Here is a 20,743-nt window from a genome sequence, read left to right on the forward strand (position 1 = left end):
TGAACTGGTAATATCTCAACTTTGAAATGAAATTGCAACTATTCCGCAAAACTTGAAATAATTTTTTTTCTAATATAAAGAGGCGCATTAATTTGTGAGGCACATTGTTGAGTTTTACTCACTTGTCAAAAGAATGCAAGTAATTTTCATTGTTTAGGGGCTGTAATGTTGTGCGCTTGAATTGTGCACTGTGTAGTTCTGTATAGTGGTAAGGTATTATCAAAATCCAATTGTGAATTAACACGGTAAGAATGTTTTCAGTTCGAGAATGATTATCATTATGGTGTGTTTATTCATCACTTTGAGTTCCTGTTGTATTCAAAAGCAAGCTTCAACTGAGTTAAGTAGTTCTTTAATCAGATAAAATGATCTACTTGGAAGACGAAGTAATCGTATTTGAAGCCACTTCTGTGATATCCTTGCCCTGAGTCGGAGACATTTGACAATGATAAAATAGTTTGAGTCGTTGTGCTATCGTTCGGTCACTTTGGTGTTTTTTGCTGGCCAAGCTTAATGGCATTTGTAGTAGCATTTGTAATAGCTTAACCGCGTTTGTAATAATGGGAAAACGTTGATAGATGTGGGTAAAACTGTTCATTTTTTGTTTTACTTCTCGAGTAACAGTGCTTTTTGATTTTGCAAAACTTAACATAGCAATGTTTATTTTCACATAATGGCACAAACAAGAGCTAAAAAAAAATTGAGCAAGCCTTCATTAAAGAATAACAGCTTTCAAAAATAAATTTCGAAATCGAGAAGTATTGAAACAGCTCGGTGGAGAGGATGTCCCAATTGTTGATGTAAAAAGTTCTTCTTCGTGGATTGAAGCTACAAATGAAATTGCGTCTGGTGGATATTCCCATTACATAATTAACGATTGGGTTAACAAACCAATTGCTTTAGCAAATCACCCGGTATTTCAGTTTGATAATAATTTTGTAAATACATTAAGTGAAATTAAAAATGAAGTCGAGTTTACTGAACAATATGATAATTATTATCACGCTCCTAAAAGTATTATTACAAATTGTTGAAAATCTCGAATTTACGAGAAGTTATATTGTCCCAAATCTGACATTAAAAAATTTTCATGGTATTACAGTTTTTCAGTAAGTGGTTTAATACCTATTCTATTCCAAATTATCTTAAACAAAAATTGATGGAATTATCCAGCTTATTAGTTGGATTACAGATGGTCATATTGAAACCGGTGGCGATGACTCAACTTGAGTAACACTTTTTGGTAAAAAACCTTATTTTATCTGTGCTCCTGGAACATTCCGTAAAACTTGAACATTTATTTCAAGATGTGGATGACTTTAAATCGTTTGTTGAAGCTGGTCCCGAGTTCTGCTGTTAAATCTAATACCAAATTTTAAATTCCGCAACCAGATTTAACCCTTTGTCAGCCCAGTTTGGCTTTCCATGCTGTTTTAACGTCAACTTTAGGTGTATCTTTTGTATGGAAATGGGAAGCTTTAATTTACGCGATTCAGAAAATGACAAAGTGTGCGTTTAACTCCATGTTCTGGTATCGAACACGGTGGTTATAAAAGTTTGGTGGTTGAATTATGCTTGGTTCGAAGACTCTCTCCAGATTATCAAAGAAATGGATAGAACTTTTAACGCTGGTTACATTGATTTATCGGAACATATGTACGCGTTTAAGCAGTCTGGGCAACAGTATGTAGAAAATAATACAAGAAAGTGTGGTCGCAAAGCTGTTGTTTCTGGAACCAATAAACGCATGTAACGTAGTTTCAGGTTTCCAAACAATAAGCGCAAATATCTGGAGGACTCTTCAAAGAGAGAAGGGGCATAACTTGTGGCCGTTACAAAATGGCAGGAATCAACAGTGTTGGACGGGAAGTTCAGCTTGTGAATAATTGTTACAGTAAGTCATTCGAAATCCTTTCGTCCGTATGTAAAGGTTACATATTCAAGAGATATATCAGTAGAAAGCGCAAATTGAGCCTAGAAGCGCTCAGGATGTACCTTTTTGTTTTTTGACTTTGGTTTTGAATAATTCGCAGATTTTGATTAATTAATCTAACATTAGGGAACTTGTCGTCCATGCCTAAACATTCATTATCTTGGGTTGTGAATTGGTCTGGATCGTGTTTATTCCAAACTACTCTAAGGCAAATTTGGATTGATTCACTCATTCAAGCAAAATGGCACTGTTTGAACTGGCTTCTGACTCGTAAATGGAGTAATTTATAAGCGGAGAATGAATGTTGAAGAAATAAAGAACGACAATCAATTTTTAATCGAGATTAAGGAACAGTATACTATTATGATGATTGGAAATGCAGCGTTTGCTTACGTATGCGGCCGTACCGCAAGACTTTGTGCTACTTGGGGGGGAACTTGATGTTGGTTTTTGTGGTTGTGGTATGGGTGTTCGATTTTGTCGTATGGATTCGATTTTGTCAATATAGCAGATGTGTACTATAAGTGTGAGAAATATTCGGCATTTCCAACAAATCATTTTGGAAGTTCCTTCTCGACAGATTGAAAGCTGCAGGGCTTACTATTATTTTCTGGTGGCCTGTCTAAAAATACTCTATGCCTGCAGAAGAAAACATAATTAAATGATAAATAGTGAAAATGTCGAAGTTTTTCATGGCTGTAAACACTTTGAAGCAATGTTAAGAAACTTTTTATGACTGCTGCTGGGTGCAATAATAATCCCGCGGCGAAAGAAGCGTTTTTGACAGACAAAAAATCTGAAGATGTTGTTCTGGCAGTCTTTATTATCCAGCCAAGTTTATTTTCCTAAGGAATGTTTTCTCGTTATTTAATCGACTGTATAACTTAGTCTAAGACATCGCTACATGTAGACGTCACAAGATCTCAAGCCACCCCCTTTTATCTTGAGGACCTCTAATTTTAAACTTTATGAACTGGTAATATCTCAACTTTGAAATGAAATTGCAACTATTCCGCAAAACTTGAAATAATTTTTTTTCTAATATAAAGAGGCGCATTAATTTGTGAGGCACATTGTTGAGTTTTACTCACTTGTCAAAAAATGCAAGTAATTTTCATTGTTTAGGGGCTGTAATGTTGTGCGCTTGAATTGTGTACTGTGTAGTTCTGTATAGTGGTAAGGTATTATCAAAATCCAATTGTGAATTAACACGGTAAGAATGTTTTCAGTTCGAGAATGATTATCATTATGGTGTGTTTATTCATCACTTTGAGTTCCTGTTGTATTCAAAAGCAAGCTTCAACTGAGTTAAGTAGTTCTTTAATCAGATAAAATGATCTACTTGGAAGACGAAGTAATCGTATTTGAAGCCACTTCTGTGATATCCTTGCCCTGAGTCGGAGACATTTGACAATGATAAAATAGTTTGAGTCGTTGTGCTATCGTTCGGTCACTTTGGTGTTTTTTGCTGGCCAAGCTTAATGGCATTTGTAGTAGCATTTGTAATAGCTTAACAGCGTTTGTAATAATGGGAAAACGTTGATAGATGTGGGTAAAACTGTTCATTTTTTGTTTTACTTCTCGAGTAACAGTGCTTTTTGATTTTGCAAAACTTAACATAGCAATGTTTATTTTCACATAATGGCACAAACAAGAGCTAAAAAAAATTGAGCAAGCCTTCATTAAAGAATAACAGCTTTCAAAAATAAATTTCGAAATCGAGAAGTATTGAAACAGCTCGGTGGAGGATGTCCCAATTGTTGATGTAAAAAGTTCTTCTTGGTGGATTGAAGCTACAAATGAAATTGCGTCTGGTGGATATTCCCATTACATAATTAACGATTGGGTTAACAAACCAATTGCTTTAGCAAATCACCCGGTATTTCAGTTTGATAATAATTTTGTAAATACATTAAGTGAAATTAAAAATGAAGTCGAGTTTACTGAACAATATGATAATTATTATCACGCTCCTACAAGTATTATTACAAATTGTTGAAAATCTCGAATTTACGAGAAGTTATATTGTCCCAATTCTGACATTAAAAAATTTTCATGGTATTACAGTTTTTCAGTAAGTGGTTTAATACCTATTCTATTCCAAATCATCTTAAACAAAAATTGATGGAATTATCCAGCTTATTAGTTGGATTACAGATGGTCATATTGAAACCGGTGGCGATGACTCAACTTGAGTAACACTTTTTGGTAAAAAACCTTATTTTATCTGTGCTCCTGGAACATTCCGTAAAACTTGAACATTTATTTCAAGATGTGGATGACTTTAAATCGTTTGTTGAAGCTGGTTCCGAGTTCTGCTGTTAAATCTAATACCAAATTTTAAATTCCGCAACCAGATTTAAACCTTTGTCAGCCCAGTTTGGCTTTCCATGCTGTTTTAACGTCAACTTTAGGTGTATCTTTTGTATGGAAATGGGAAGCTTTAATTTACGCGATTCAGAAAATGACAAAGTGTGCGTTTAACTCCATGTTCTGGTATCGAACACGGTGGTTATAAAAGTTTGGTGGTTGAATTATGCTTGGTTCGAAGACTCTCTCCAGATTATCAAAGAAATGGATAGAACTTGTAACGCTGGTTACATTGATTTATCGGAACATATGTACGCGTTTAAGCAGTCTGGGCAACAGTATGTAGAAAATAATACAAGAAAGTGTGGTCGCAAAGCTGTTGTTTCTGGAACCAATAAACGCATGTAACGTAGTTTCAGGTTTCCAAACAATAAGCACAAATATCTGGAGGACTCTTCAAAGAGAGAAGGGGCATAACTTGTGGCCGTTACAAAATGGCAGGAATCAACAGTGTTGGACGGGAAGTTCAGCTTGTGAATAATTGTTACAGTAAGTCATTCGAAATCCTTTCGTCCGTATGTAAAGGTTACATATTCAAGAGATATATCAGTAGAAAGCGCAAATTGAGCCTAGAAGCGCTCAGGATGTACCTTTTTGTTTTTTGACTTTGGTTTTGAATAATTCGCAGATTTTGATTAATTAATCTAACATTAGGGAACTTGTCGTCCATGCCTAAACATTCATTATCTTGGGTTGTGAATTGGTCTGGATCGTGTTTATTCCAAACTACTCTAAGGCAAATTTGGATTGATTCACTCAATCAAGCATAATGGCACTGTTTGAACTGGCTTCTGACTCGTAAATGGAGTAATTTATAAGCGGAATGAATGTTGAAGAAATAAAGAACGACAATCAATTTTTAATTGAGATTAAGGAACAGTATACTATTATGATGATTGGAAATGCAGCGTTTGCTTACGTATGCGGCCGTACCGCAAGACTTTGTGCTACTTGGGGGGAACTTGATGTTGGTTTTTGTGGTTGTGCTATGGGTGTTTGAACTGCAGGTGCCATGTTTGCTTTTTGTTGTTTTGCCAAGTCACGTTCATGTCGCCTTTTCTTCAACAGTTTAGCGAGGTTTGAAACTGGTATATTAGATGTTGTTGGAAGCTCTGTAATATTTTGTTCATTTTGGACAGATTTAGGACTGGACTGCGGATTATGTGATCTGCTAGATTGTTTTTCCGAGTCGGGTGTATAAAATGGTGAAGTATCAGCTGTACTTTGTATTAAGTGATTTTGGCGAATCATCTTCAGCCCTATTCCTTACAATTTCTGCTTCACGGTTTAACTTAGCTACTGTTGAATAGACTTTCACTTTTCGATTTTTGCCACAAGAAAAGACTAATTCCTCAAGCGTGTGGTCCAAGAAGTTTGGTTCACGCAATGCCTCAGGTATCATTGGGTCTGCTGTAAAAATTTCTTCATCAATATCCTGCAGATCTTGAAATTTATATTGTGGTTTAATAGGCTTGAGTCTAACTGTTTATGAACGATTTGCGTGTTATTTCTATTTAACTTTCTTATTAAATAGTTACTTCGAGTAAGAACTCTTTCAATTCTTAACAATCCTGTCCACTTGCATTCCAAGTTACTAATATTGTCATGTTCTGTAGAGAGTTTTCGATTAAGCAACATGCAATAATCACGTAATGTTAATGGTGCAGCCTTAGCTTTTCTCTCATAATATTCCCAATATTTGTTGAAAGGATTAACTAAGTTTTCTTTGGTTTGACTGAATAATGTCGCCAGTTTGCTTTGGATATCGGCAATAGAGTCATAATGGCATTGCTGGTGGTATTTACTTTTGTTACTGAAGATTCTACCGTGGAAGATAAGAGTTGGAGGGCAAGCTATTGTAGAATGGTAACTAGTGTTGTGTTGAAACACTGCTAAATCTACGCATTTATGCCAATCTCTTGGCAGTCGGTTTTTATAATTTCGTAAATAGCCTTTGAGTGGGCCATATGACCTTTCCAAAGCTCCGATTGTTTGAGCGTGCTTAACAGTAGCATGTTCAATTCTAAATTCTAAAAGCGTTGAGAGCTCTTCTAACATTCGCGAAGTAAATTGTGAGCCTTGATCTGTAAGTATGACTAATGGTATATAGGAATGCCGCAGAACTCATTGCATAAGAAATTTACACTGTTTCAGCTGAGATTGAAGTTAGGGGCTGTGCAAACATAATTTTCGAAAAAACGTCCATTCCTGTTAATATATACGAGTAGCCTCCTGACTTTGGTTATTGGCCAACTATGTCAATTTGTAACATGTCTGCCGGTAGGCTTGTACTTGAACTAACGGGGGATAACGGCACAGTTAGTGTTTCGTTTTTTGGAGAATAAGCTTGTAAACATGGAAGCAATTGTTTTTTATAGGTAGCCAGAAGTTCAGTGTAGCCCGGGAAATAGAAATTCTTTGAAATTCGTAAATGGTATTTTGTATGCCTAGGTGGCCTTTAAGTTTAGAGTTATGAATCCGGTATATCAGTTCTGCTCGCAGTTAATTTGGAATAACAATTTGTTTGATGAAGTTCCTTCCTGAATGGTCATAACATTTTCGACACTCTAAGTTTCCATCCATAAATAACCGACCAAGTCGCTTATATTTCTGTAGGTCGTACGAACCATACATGCTTATTGGTGGTGCCTTCTTTTTTAATCGGTTAAATGCTTTTTGAATATCTTGGTCCATTGACTGTTCTTTGTACATATCAGTTGCTTTTAAGATCTCAATCAATTCAAATTTATCCAAGAGGTTTCCTTCCGATAATTTGTTGATACTGTGGTCTTTTGGCTCAATGAAAGAATTTATTTCCAAAGTATTACAATGTTCTTCGCTGGCAATTGGTATAATGGGAACACTAACTGCTGTTGATAAAGCTGTAAGGCTATTGTCTGGTGTTTGTGATAGTACTTCCACTTCAAGGTCTTTTACAAGAATGCGATTGCCTAGCTTTAGCTTCAACTTAGTACTAGGGTTAACATAAAAGCGTGATAGATAGTCTGCGGCTACGTCAGCTTTTCCACAAATATGTCCTAACACAAAGATAATACAGTCAACGGCGTTCCATAAGTTTCCCGGTAATTTCTTCGTCTGAAAGAAACGTGTGACGCTTTTGTTATCTTTTAGGACTATTACTGGTTTTGCTGACACTCCCCATATGTAGTGCTCGAATGACTCAAAGAGTAAATATATTCCGAAGATTTCTTTAGCATAAATTGAGTGTTTAAGCTGCGCTGGCGAAAACAAATGGGAGCCAAAAGAAACAGGTGCGTAAGTTATATCCTTGTTTGATTCCTCAGATTCTAAATTGTCTTCAATTAATAGGACACAATCTGCTGCGTAAAATCTGGCATCATAAACGATTATGAACTTGCAACCTGGTTGAGCTAATTTCAGCGTTTTTGAACAAGCTTTAATTAAGTCATTTTTGAGAGTAGCCAAGAGATTTTTGATGGTTGTTCGTAATGTTAATTTCAGTTTCTTTTCGAAACAATTTGAACAAAGGGTTCAGTTTAAGTGCAAGGTTTGGTATAAATGTTTGAAAAAACTGCATGAATCCAATCATTCGACGAACTTGTTTTATGTTTTTGGCATTCTAACATTTGCAAGGAATCTTTCAACTTTCGTTTATTAGGACTAATGCCATGGGCTGATATTTCAGGTCCAAGAAATTGAATTTCTAGAATACCAAATTGGCATTTTTTGATTGAGAGTTTAAAAACCTAAATTTTGAATGCAGCGGAAAATTTCTTCAAAATTATCCATCAACGTGTTTCCATCTTTTGCACCACTCCCCAGGTTATCGAAATAAACAAAACACTTATCACTAGCAGCAGATGACTAAATGCTTACTCACACAAGAACTGAATGCGGTTGGTGATTGGCTGAGTTCTTGGGCTAGTCTTTTGAACGCAAAGGTTCTACCGCTATAAATAAATGTTAGTAGTTGCGCACTCAAATTATCCGCCATTTGCATAGAGAAGTAGGCTTGACCGCAATCCATTTTTGCGAAGATGGTTTTCCCTGCTAGATGCGCTCTCGCGTCGGCCATTGTTGGTATAGGATAATAATTATTGCTATTATCATGGCGTAGCAGGTTTATACGTCCGAGGTCAACTAAAATTCTAGTACTAAGGATTTTCTTCGTGCAAATACTGGAGACGAGTAACGCGAGAAAGGTAGAGTAGTAATAATATCGTAGTACTGCATTTGAGCTAACTCTACAATCAATTCGTCTCTGAGATGTATTGGTGTTGCAGGGTTTGGTGAGTAGATTGGTCTATTGTGTTCCGGTGTCAGTTTAACTGGACAATCCATGTTTTTTCCAAGGTCTAATCTGTGTCTAGCGAAAATTTTATGGTATTTGACTAACAAATTTTTCATATGTTGCTTTTGTTCATTTGAAAATATCGAGGCAGTCCAAACAAATTTGGAAAGAAACTTAGCTCTATTTTCTTTATCTACTGTTGAATCCAATTTTTCATCCTTTCCTAACTGCACTAGTGTGTCGTAAATTACTTTCAAAACCCCTGTGAGCTTCGAATTGTCACGACAATTCTCAGGTGCTGGGAACCAAAAGTTATCTGCAGGTATCCATGTTCTAGTATTTGATTTGTTTTTATTTTCAAAGAAGATTTTGTTTTCTGTAATTGACGATATGATTGATGGTTCAATAGGATGAATATAGTTTGATTGATTTGGCGTCAAGAAAATGAATTTTGCTATTCGAGTTCGTGGGGAAATTCTGACAGTGAAAGGGTTCAAGTTCAAAATTTCAAATTTCGTTTTTCGTTGTGAATCAAGTTTGTGTACTGAAGAACAGAGACATAGGCTTGATTTTTTCTCGAAAAAAGAAGACGGCTCAATTATTCCAATGACATTGTTAAATGCGATATCTGGTTTGAGAATCAGCACTTTGATAATATCTTGATAATTTGGCTTCAGTGTTCTCTTACTTAGTGTAATAAGTACTTGCTGTCTTGAGTTTTCTTGGTGAACTATGGAATTGAGACTCACGGTAACATCTGCAAAATATAGTAGTTTCTTTGACGGACCAATAACAATTTGATTTTTGATAAAGAAGGGGTTACCAAGAACTGCAGTACTCATTTGATCAAGGACGAGAAACTCTCCGCTATAGGTATTCAATCCCACATTAAGTTCGATAAGTACTTTTCCTAGTACACTGACTTTCTTGCCATCAGCAACAGACAATTGTTCAGGAAAATTGTTCGGTAATTTAGTAACACATGGCGGTTTATTTAGTGTAATTTTTTGTAGTATAGTTTTTGAAAGTGCACTTGAGGATGCCCCAGTGTCAAATAAAAATTTAAAGCAATATCTTCGAAATTGTAATGGTAAATAGAAAAGATTTGCACCCGTTATCGGCACTGAATTATAACTACTGTTAGCTAGTGCTGTAAGAAAAGGCTGCTGCCGCGTAATTAATTTTTGGGACTGCAGCGAACGGCACATGTGTTCCTCGCTGTGGTACTGGTTTGAACCAACACTGACTCTGTATGTGGCCTGGTTGAACACAGTTTCTACAAATAATTGGGCTATATCTGTGACCACGGCCGCGTTGGTTATAGAAACCACTGCCAGTATGACCGAATTGTTGTTGGTAACCTTGGTGGTTCGGGATCTGTTTATTCCGCGGTTTGAATTGAATTTGTCGTCGGCCTCAAAAGTTACCCCTATAAAAGCCTCTATTGTTTGACCGGTCGACCGAGATTTGCATTTTATTCGATTGTCTGCCGAGTTCTCTTTGACTAGCCGCCAAACTTTATAAGCAGCCGCGATATTGTTCAATGCTGTTGCAAGGCTACGTGAGATACTGTCAGTAATAGAATTGATCCTGTTGCTTGGGCGTCTTCATCAGGCAAGATGCTTTTTAATGTCAGTTTTTTAGACTGATGCACATAGGTCATTTAGTTGTTGTCTCTGGTTGCATCAAAAGCTTCAATCTTATATGAATGCGTCCCGTATTTGCCTCGATCTTTCTGCTGAATAGTCGTTTCCTCCGAAGTCTGCAAATGCTATATGAGCAAGTCTTGTGATGTCTCAGAAAATCTTCTGGCGTCTCTTTTGATTGATTAAACTTTTGTTCTTGAACTTTGATTTGTAAAGCTCCACTCTATTTGCGCTTAAATATTGTTTTTCTAGTGATAGTAACGCATTATTAAGTGTGTTTTTGCTGGCAGTTGGCAATTCCAGAAAAAAAGTTTAGAGCAGCGCTTTGCAAATGAAGTTTTAAAAATCCAACCGATTGGGCATTTTGTACTTGCATAAGGGCGATGGAAGATTCCAGTTGCTAGCGGACTACTCTAAAGTCTTCTGTAACAGCTCCCGTGAATGGGGTCAAGCTGACGCTTTGTGACACTGCTGGTGGTGGACGTGGTGCAATTCCTCTAATCGCTGTTGCAATAGAATTTGCAGCTGCTGCGACATCTTCCATTTTATGAGGATTGTAATTATTTAATTTCAAACAACATCAGTTCTGACATGGGTCAATGTAAGGATAATTTTAAGATAATGATATCGAACAATGTGTGGAATATAAAGAAAACAATATAAATTGTAGAAAAATGATTAGTCGAGTAAGGTAATTAATCAAGTTTGAAGCACATTTGGGGATTTGAATTGCTTTTTTTAAGATTGTCAATTGTATAAATTAAATGCAAGTATCTTGAGGTACAATTGATTATGTAGCTGTTTAAGAGACCTTCTGTCGCCAATTCGAAATCTAAGCCTTTTTCGCCTCACACTCACATTTTAAAATTTTTTAAAAATAAAACAAAGCTATGCGTTCTTTCGAAACAAATAATCAATTTTTGAATTCTTTAATGTATATTATCTTTCTGCTCTTTTCTTGTCACTACTTCTATCAATATTAATTCTATATTTTCTATCTATTTCAGATGCAGGTTTTGAGCAGATTCCCTCTAATTCTCTCAATTTAAAAACAACTCTTCGCAACTTTATTCTATTCCCCTATCTCTTCCAACTCTTTTATGCAACTTGTTCTCCAATTACTTGAGTAAGTCAATCTAATAAAACAATCACAATCCATTTCTAAGAACATTATTTTACCCAATAGAAAAGTATATTATTCATATCAAATCTGGGTTAAGAGTTGGTATATCACAGAAAAGTTGCACGTTTTGTCGGAAAATGCTAAAATTACTGATTTGGAAAAGAAAGTTGAAACAGTTCCATTACCACTAAAAAATATGCAGTAACCTATTATAAAGCCCTAGAGAAGGTTCCTTGACACCTAGGGCTAATAAAACTTAAAAAACCAAAAATGTTCAATTATCTTAAAAAAATTGTGCAAATTATCTTTAGCTTAAATGAAGGGGCGTTAGGTCAGCGCAGGGGGTGCTAAACTGGATTGGGGGACTGATGTGGGAGCTGTGGGATCAATTTATAAGAATCTCCCTTAGCAGCATAAGTATAAGACTCCAAAAAGTTTCTGTGAATCGCATACTTGGAGACTAGCAGGCTGAAAGTCTCTAATAGAACTTAATGCCCACTGGTCGCTACCTCTTTATCCGCTTTCTGAAGAAGAAAACTCAAATGGGTCAGACAAAAAATCCGTCAAGCGAAACATGGCATAATACCAACAGGATTAATATAATTACTACCAACTGCTGTTAAGAGAAGTAACAGTTTCCTCAAAAAGCTTAAATCATGTATTATAAAATGCATTACTATAACTCAGCGTTAATGAGGATAATAGATGATCATATACGCCACATGGCAGTGGCTGAAGTGGGGCATCAACAAAAAGAGAGGGATAGAGCCAGAAATAGAGAGAGGGATGAAACGTGAACGCGAAAGAGGAGGAAAGAAACTATAACCTACAGAGAGAGAGAGAGAGAGAAAGAGAGCTAAGATTATTTTCCATGATGGGATTCGACTCCGCAACTTCTATTTCCCTGACCTTGTTAGTAAATAAAGCATAAAAAATGAAAAAAAAAACAAAATTTAACAGAAAAGTTTCCAGATTTCGCAGTAAAAAAAATTCAAAACAATTTTTGGTCTCTGGAATTCTATCAAGTAACTACTCTGAACAGATTTCATTGGCAGTAATGATCGTTAAACAAAAGCACAAAAAACGCTGCAAATTTTAATAAATCTAACTAAAAATCAAGATATTAGTATCTGCGAAACCATTTAATTGTCTCAAGAGACTATCCAGTATCCTTTTTTCAAGCCCGAGACAGTTTCACTGGCACAAAGATCCATAAACTTAGAATTAAATTTTATTCGGAAATTACTAAAACTGGAAACATATAAATATTGATCACCATCCCATTATCTCCAGAAGCTAAACAGCAGCTTATTATCAAACCTTAGATGTCCCAGGGCCCCTGGTGCCGGAAAAATCTCAAACAATTCAAAAAACCTAAAAAAATTGCAAATGATTTTTAAAAAATTCCTTAAATTCCTGATATCAAAACCCTGAAAAACATTCCATAACATCTAAAAACTATGCACAAACATATCATTAAACCCTAGAGGAGGTTCCGTGGCATTTGTGATATTAAAAAGTTGAGAACTATTCCAAGTCTTAAAAAAACTGTCAGTAACTTATTATCAAACCCCTAAGGAGGTTTTTCTGGCCCCCGGGTCTTCAAAGACCTGAATAAAAAATAAATGTCAAAAATGTCAATAAATGTCAATTGGAAATGCACGTTTTGTCAGAAAAAGCCTAAATTACTAATGTTAAAATGTTGAAACCATTCCATCACCACAAAAAACTATGCAGTAACCTATTATTAAGCCCTTGAGGTTCCTTGACACCTAGGACTGATAAAACTCAAAAACTGTCAAAATCTTTCAAAAACCTTGAAAAAGATTGGGCAAACTAGTATAAATTTGATTGTTTTTAGCGAGTGGTTGTTCTTCAGTAGCTAGACACGGGAGGGCGGGGTGGGTTGCACCGGGGGTAATGATGAGGAGGGTTTGGGCAACAGTGGGGTGGGGGGTAACAGCACAGGTGTTGGGGGCAATAGTGGGAGGGGAGTCAACCGTGCAGGGGTCTTCAACCTCTAAGAACCGCCCTTAACACCATAAAGGTAAGTCTGCAAAACAGTTTGAGCTAAAACAGAGCTGAAAGTCTCTAAGAGAACTTAATGCTCGCTGCTCGCTACCTGTTTATCCCGTTTTTGATGACGAAAAGTCAACTGCGTGCGACGAAAAATCGGTCCAGCAAAAAATCTCATACAAAAAGACCAAGAGAACAGGACTAATGTAATTGGTACACACTTTGTTTGAGAGAAATTAAAAAATGTAGAGCGAATTTCAAAAAAGAAAGGGCCAAAATAATAGCTGCTGAGAGGCTGAAGGCGGCTATTAAACAACTTGAATTAACAAATCTAAAAATTAAAGAAATTTTTAACATCAGCGAAAAAAAAATATTTGAGTTTTTGCTGCCTCTATTAGCTGCTCTCAAATAACCTTCATTTGAAGTGAAACACACCCGTTTGACCTTATCTCTTTGAATTAAACGTCAAAATAAACGTCAAAATAAACGTAAATAAACGTCAATTTCAAAGTGAGAAAGTCATTTTTGAGAGTGAGGTAACTCAAGTGTCACCAAAAATTTAATCACGCGAATGAACGCAAAAAATGACGTCACACACGCGCTTCAGCTAAAATTGCATGAACGAAAAGCAGATTTGAAGTGGTTGTGACGTCATATGATCGTTACAAAAATCGCGACGACGAAATAAAGAAAACAAGAGAAGGCCAATAATAGCCCCAGCTATCGCTGTGCGGCTATTAATAAACAAAAAGCCGCATGTGAACAAAATTACTAGCTTAGAAAATTTTTTTCACGCTTCAATTTCTCGTTTTCTCCAAAACAGTCTCTTCGCAGCTATAAACATACCCGGCAGATTGCCGGAAAATAGCCGCCGTTGATTCCAATAAGCATGACTGGGATTGAAATAACAGAAGATATTGAAAAAAAAAGATTTTCGTACAAAAACATTTTTTTAAGTCCGATTTATTTTGATGGCATTTCGTAGTTGAACATACTTCTGTTTCTTCGAGAGAGGCTACAGGGGCTACTATCAATAACAATCAGCATTAGAGAGAGGTAACTAATACTTATAGGACCGACGTTCAAATAGCGGGCATCTAAAATTGGGCTTTATGGGTTTATCCCGTTTCTATTTCTGACTTCAATTTTTTATACTGACTGTTCATTTTGAATTGCTTTGCTGATCAACTGATGTTCAAAATCACTTTTAGCAGAATGAGAGAAGAGAGAAACTAGCCTAGAGAAGTCAAAAAGATTTCACGCAAAATGTTGAAAAGGCGGCAAAATGAGGTAAAGCGAAACATTTTTTTATTCGACGAAGTAAAAAAAAAAATAGGAGCGCTATAATAGCCGGCTGAGATGAGGGCGGCTATTAAAAATAGATCATCATTACTCCTCTTTGAATCGCGAAAAAAATACAATTTTAATTAAAACCCTGTAATTTGAACTTTCAAACGTTTTTGAAAATTGAATTACAAAAAAGAAACAAGAGCAGGCAAAAAAGTCCCCAGCTTTGCGGCTATTAAAAAGAACCTTGGCATTTTGACGCCGACGACCCCGGCACATGCAGGTCCAGTGTGCAATCCAATGCGTAGCTTCAACTTCTCATCAGGGCGGTGGGGAATGACAAAGCTGTTCTTGACTGCCTCGAGGAGTTTGAGAGACATGGCTGCTATGTTGTAGGAGTGAGTGGATCCGTTTCTGATGGGAATTCCAGACACGACCATGTACGCATCTCCAATGGTCTCCACTTTGTACACATCGAACTCGTCTATGATGGAGTCGAAGAGGGTGTAGAGATGGTTCAGAAGATCCACCACCTAACAAACAACAACAAACGACATTCAAACTTCTATCACATTCAAACTACAGGATACAAATAGACGCAGTGTAAATAAAAGACAACAACGCTCAAGGACTGCAGAAAAGAAACCATCAGTGCACACCACCAACACTGGAGTTTCAAATGAAACTCAGCCGCACCTTTCAGAAGAAGTACACTGTCGCGAATTAAGTTATAATCTTAAATTTTGAATGAGAACACATTAGATCACTCAATAATAAAACATAACCGACTAATGTCGGGCAAATTGCTCTCAAACGACTTTAACGATTAAGAACAAACCTTTACACCGTGAAATTGTCTACTCAATACATTTGGTGAATCGCATTAATAGAGCACAGTATGACCAAGGGCTCTAAGAGCACTTCGTGTCCTCCGAGCGCTACCTGTTTCTCTCGTTTTTGAGGACGAAAAGTGAATGGAAAAAGAGTGAAGATCAAACGTGAACATCGTGACTTATGTAATACGAAAAACGTGATAAAAAGAAAAAGTGAATTAAAAGAACATATTCGAAAGAGTTCCGGAAGCGTCGAATATAGTCGAAACATTAACTTTTGTCTTAAGAACTTAACTATTTACCTCGCCAAGTTTGATTTTAATAAACTGGTAAAAATTTGCACCCCAGTCACCACGAGAAATGCCGTAATTTTTCGGCCGTAACGATAAAAACGGCCGAAAGTTTTTAGGCTTTAAAATTACTCTTTTCTTTTGATAAATCTGCCGTTGACGCCCATGGTACTATCGAGGTAAAAAAAGATAGAAATTGACTCAAACAGCACTCAACATTGGAACTCCTTTTGACACTTAGAAAATAAAGCCTGTCAATTGCTGAGTGTCAAAAAGAGTTCTTATTTCGAGTGCTGTTTAAGTTAGATGACAAAAGGTTAATAAATTCCGCTTCTAACATGCAAGCTATAATGCTCAAAACTGATATCATAAGTCAATCGTGATAATGAGTTTTGATAACCTAATGCGCTATGACCGGGCTTTATCGGTTTATCGCGTTTCTTTTGATTTTGCATCTTTGACCGTATTCACTATATTGCATAATTCAAAGATCACATGAATTCAGAAGAAATAGTCTTTGAAAACGTCAAATACGAATTTTAAAAAGCACATAAAAACAGCTTTCGAGAAGATGACGACGTCGATTAAAATAATGAGGGCGCCCCAGATTCGAATAATGAGGGCGGCTATATAGAAACATATCCAAGATTATCGGGAAAAAGCCGCCATTGATTCCGATAAAAAACAGAAATAAATGTTAAAAATTGATTGTTTCAAGCTGCAAAATATTTTAATAGCCAACTATCGTGTTTTTAGTTGGCAGTCAGACATACTCCTGTCAGAGTTTACAGGGGAAAGTATTAATGCCAAAAGCAAGAGAGAAGTTAACTAAGAGTTAAGAACAAAGTTCAAATAGCAAGCATCGAAAATTGGCTTTTTGGTTATAAACCGTTTCCATTTTTCATTCAGTTTACTAATAATCATTCTTTACAAATTAGAACACAGTTACAGAGCACGTGTCATTACATAGTAAATCATTATGTAAAAAATGGCACGTGCTTCTGGGGGTTGCAAATAAAATGCGCCCAGTAAGATGGGGGGAACCAACGGAAAAGATCCAATTTTTAAAAGATCCAAAAATTATAGACTTCAATTCACAAAATGTGAAAATGACAGAACACAATCCCAAAAATTAAAAAAGAACTGAAAAAATACAAAAATGTCCTTTTCTCCAAACTCATCGAATTCCAATTTTCTGCTTACGGAACAACTAAAGGCCAGGCCAGTCAAACTCGAAATACACGAAATAACTCGAAAGACGATAAAATGAAAGACTGAAGAAAAGTTGCAAAAACTCGTGTTTGATATTTTAAAATCAGTTTCATTGTCACTAGAAACTATCCAACAAAACATTATATACGTTTTATCGACACATACAGATCAACGTTTCATTGACCCCTTCAAAGTTAATATTTTGAAGGAAAGCCGTCAAAATTAAAAAAAATTGCATATTAAAAACAACTTCTTGCCATTAGAAACTATTGAGTTTCAAACCTTAAAGAACCATTTTCAGACCTTAGAGAATTCTCGGGAGACAGGCAAACTCAAAAATACGAAAGAAAATTCAAAAACAAAAGAAAACATGCCAACATTGATTCCCATAACCAAGATTGGAATTGGAAGAAGGGGAAAAGTTAGTGAAAAAATGAGTTTTGTACCAACAATTTTAAAGAGCTAACTATTTTCATGTCATTTTGGAGCTAAACGTACTCCCGCAGTGAGACCACACAGGGGCTAGTATCAACACCAGTAAGCATTAGAATTGGTAACCAAGAACAAAGTTCGAGTAACGGGCATCTAAAACCGGGCTTTGTGGGTTTATCCCGTTTCTATTTCTGATTTAATTTTTCATACCGACTCCGTTCACTTTGAATTGCCTTGCTGATCAACTGCTGTCTAAAAACACTTTTAGCAGAATGAGAGAATAGTGAAACTATCCTAGAGAAGTCAAAAAGATTTCACGCAAAATGTTGAACAAGCTGTGAACTAAAGTAAAGCAAAAAGTTTTTATTCAACGAATTAAAAAAATCAGGAGCTGTAAAATAAGAAGAAGCAAAGTTTTATTGAACGAAGTAAAAAAGTTAGGAGCGCTGTAATAGCCGGCTGAGAAGCTGCGTCGGCTATTAAAAATAAGCAAATTTTATTGAAAAGTTGGCAAAATTTGTAAAACTAATACATTCAAAACCAGTTCCTTGTCACATGGAACTATCCAGTAACAAAACTAGATTCATTAATCTGTAACCCACCGGCAACCTGCACTGGCCCTTTAAAACAGCAAAATTTTGACAAAATGAAAAAAAAACATGATCAGAAACCACAAAACTGACCTTCTCACTCTAAATTAAGGCGTTCTCCACAGGTTCAGAAGTCATTTAGGAGGCTACTAATTCCAGCCAGTGTCATCTAATGACACTTGATGACAACTACCAACAAGATAAGAAAATGTCTAAGCCAACTAGATATGAAATCAACCTACTTAATTACAACAATCCTATTGCAATTCAGTAAAAATATAACATGAAAAAGGCTAAATCTGATAACAAAAACTTAAAACACTCAAAAATATTATGTTTAGGTTGCTTATCAGAAGACACTGTTCACAAAAGAAAACGCAAAAAATGGCTTTTAGTCAAAAGGAAAGGAAATGCTCCATTTTCTTTACCAAATACAACTTAGAATTATAATCAATCCAACCGAAAGTTCAACAAAACTACTAAAATTTAGCGGGTCGATTGCCGGAAAAAAGACGCCGTTGACGCACATCGGGATTGAAACAAAAAATAGAATTGACAAAGCGTTCTAATTCAATGTCAAGTGCAGCTTCAGTTAGATGCAAATTAGAACAATTGGATGTTTTCCGTTGGTGCCCCCCAGTACATTTTGCGGCCCCAGTTACAGAGCACGTGCAATTACGTAGTAAATCATTATATAAAACAATAGCACCTGCCTCTGCGAGTTGCAAATAATATGCGCCCACTAAGCTGGCGGGCATAAACGCAAAAGATCCAATTTTTAAAAGATCCAAAAAATTCCAAAAATTCAAAAAATGTGAGAATGACAGAACTCATTCCAAAAAAATAAAAAACTGAAAAAAAACAAAAATGACCTTTTCTCTCAACTCACGTCTTCGAAATCAAATTTTCTGCTTACGGAACAACTAAATGCCAGGTCAGCAAAAGTCTGCTAGAGAACTACACGAAATAACTCGAAAGACGAAAAAATAAAAGAAAGCAAAAAAAGTTGAAAAAAACTCGTGTTTGATATCTTAAAATCAGTTTCATTGTCACCAGAAACTATCCTATGAAACATCATATACGTTTTATGGACACCTTCCGATCAACGTTTTACTGACCTCTTCAAAATTGATGTTTTGAAGGAAAGCCGTCAAAATTTTAAAATTACCTTCAAAACAACTTCTTGCGATCAGAAACTATTGAGTTTCAAACCTTAAAGAACCATTTTCAGACCCTGGAGAATTCTCTTTTTTCCCGGGAGACAGGCAAACTAAAAATAACGAAAAAATTTAAAAAAAAAACTAAAAAAAACAAGCCAAGAAGATTGCCGGAAAATACCCGCCGTTAATTACCATAACCATGATTGGGATTGAGAAAAAACTAGTGAAAAAATGATTTTTCGACCAAAACATTGAAGTGCAAACTACTTTCATGTCATTTTGGAGCTGAAAATAACCCTGATTCGCAGTGAGACCACATGGGATGGGCTAAAATCAATACCAATAAGCATTAGAGATGATAACTAAGAACACCGTTCGATTAACGGGCATCTAAAATCGGGCTTTATGGGTTTATCCCGTTTCCATTTCTCATTTCGTTTTTTGATACGGACACTGTTCACTTTGAATTGCTTTGCTGAGCAACTGCTGTCTAAAAACACTTTTAGCAGAATGAGAGAAAAGTGAAACTAGCCTAGAAAAGTCACAAAGATTTCACGCAAAATGTTGAACAAGCTGTGAACTAAAGTAAAGCAAAAATTTTTTATTTGACGAACTAAAAAATCAGGAGCGCTATATTAAAAATCAATCCAACCGAATAAGCAAGTTTTATTAAAAAGTTGACAAAATTTTTTAATATTAATACATTCAAATCCAGTTCCTTGTCACAAGAAACTATCCAGTAACACAACTAGATTCATTAACCTGTAACCCATCCGCAACCTGCACTGGCCCTTCAAAACAACAAAATTTTGAGAAAATGAAAGATAAACATGATCAGAAACTACAAAACTGACCTTCGCACTCTAAATTAAGGCGTTCTCCACAGGTTCAAAGTCAAGGCATTTAGAAGGCTACTAATTCCAGCCAGGGTCCTCTAATGACACTTGATGACGACTACCAACTAGATAAGAAAATATCTAAGCCAAATAGATATGAAATCAAACTACCTAATTACAACAATTCTTTTGAATTTCAGCAAATATAGCATGAAAACGGCTAAACCTGATAACAAAAACATAAAAAACTCAAATATTTTATGTTTAGGTTGCTTCTCAGAAAAAACCGTTGGCAAAAGAAAACGCAAGAGATAGTTTCATTCAAAAGTAAAGGAAAGAGTCCATTTTCTTTACCAAATGCAACTTAAAATTAAAATAAATCCAATCGAAAGTTCAACGAAACCACTAAAACTTAGCCGGTCTGTTGCCGGAAAATAGCCGCCGTTGACGCACCTGACGCACATTGGGATTGAAACAAAAAGAAAAGATAGAATTGACAAAATTTTTCTTAAGTTTCATAAAGTGTTCTAATTTCATGTCAAGTGCAGCTTCAGTTAGATCCCAAAACTATATTTAAATTAGCCTTTAAATCTAAAATTATTAAGCCTAAAACCCCAATTGCAATAAAAAACAGAAACAAATGTTAAAAAATGATTGTTTCAAGCTGCACAACTTATTAATTGCAAACTATTGTGCTTTTAGTTGGCAGTCGACATACTCCTGTCAGAGAATAGAGGGGACA

General features: G+C 35.9%; 1 protein-coding gene across 4 annotated transcripts in view; it reads right to left on the reverse strand.

Moving 5' to 3' along the window:
• The window catches only part of LOC142350306 (receptor-type guanylate cyclase gcy-28-like), a 182,997-nt gene that overhangs the window by 10,810 nt on the left and 151,444 nt on the right, over positions 1-20,743 (reverse strand). For all 4 annotated transcript variants that reach the window (XM_075402119.1, XM_075402118.1, XM_075402117.1 and 1 more), the window contains one exon: positions 14,895-15,181. In XM_075402119.1, the coding sequence (XP_075258234.1) occupies positions 14,895-15,181 (287 nt within the window). The remainder of the gene's footprint in view (positions 1-14,894; positions 15,182-20,743) is intronic.

Source organism: Convolutriloba macropyga, chromosome 12 (genome assembly GCF_964194025.1).
Source record: "Convolutriloba macropyga chromosome 12, txConMacr16.3, whole genome shotgun sequence".
Lineage (NCBI taxonomy): Eukaryota > Metazoa > Xenacoelomorpha > Acoela > Convolutidae > Convolutriloba > Convolutriloba macropyga.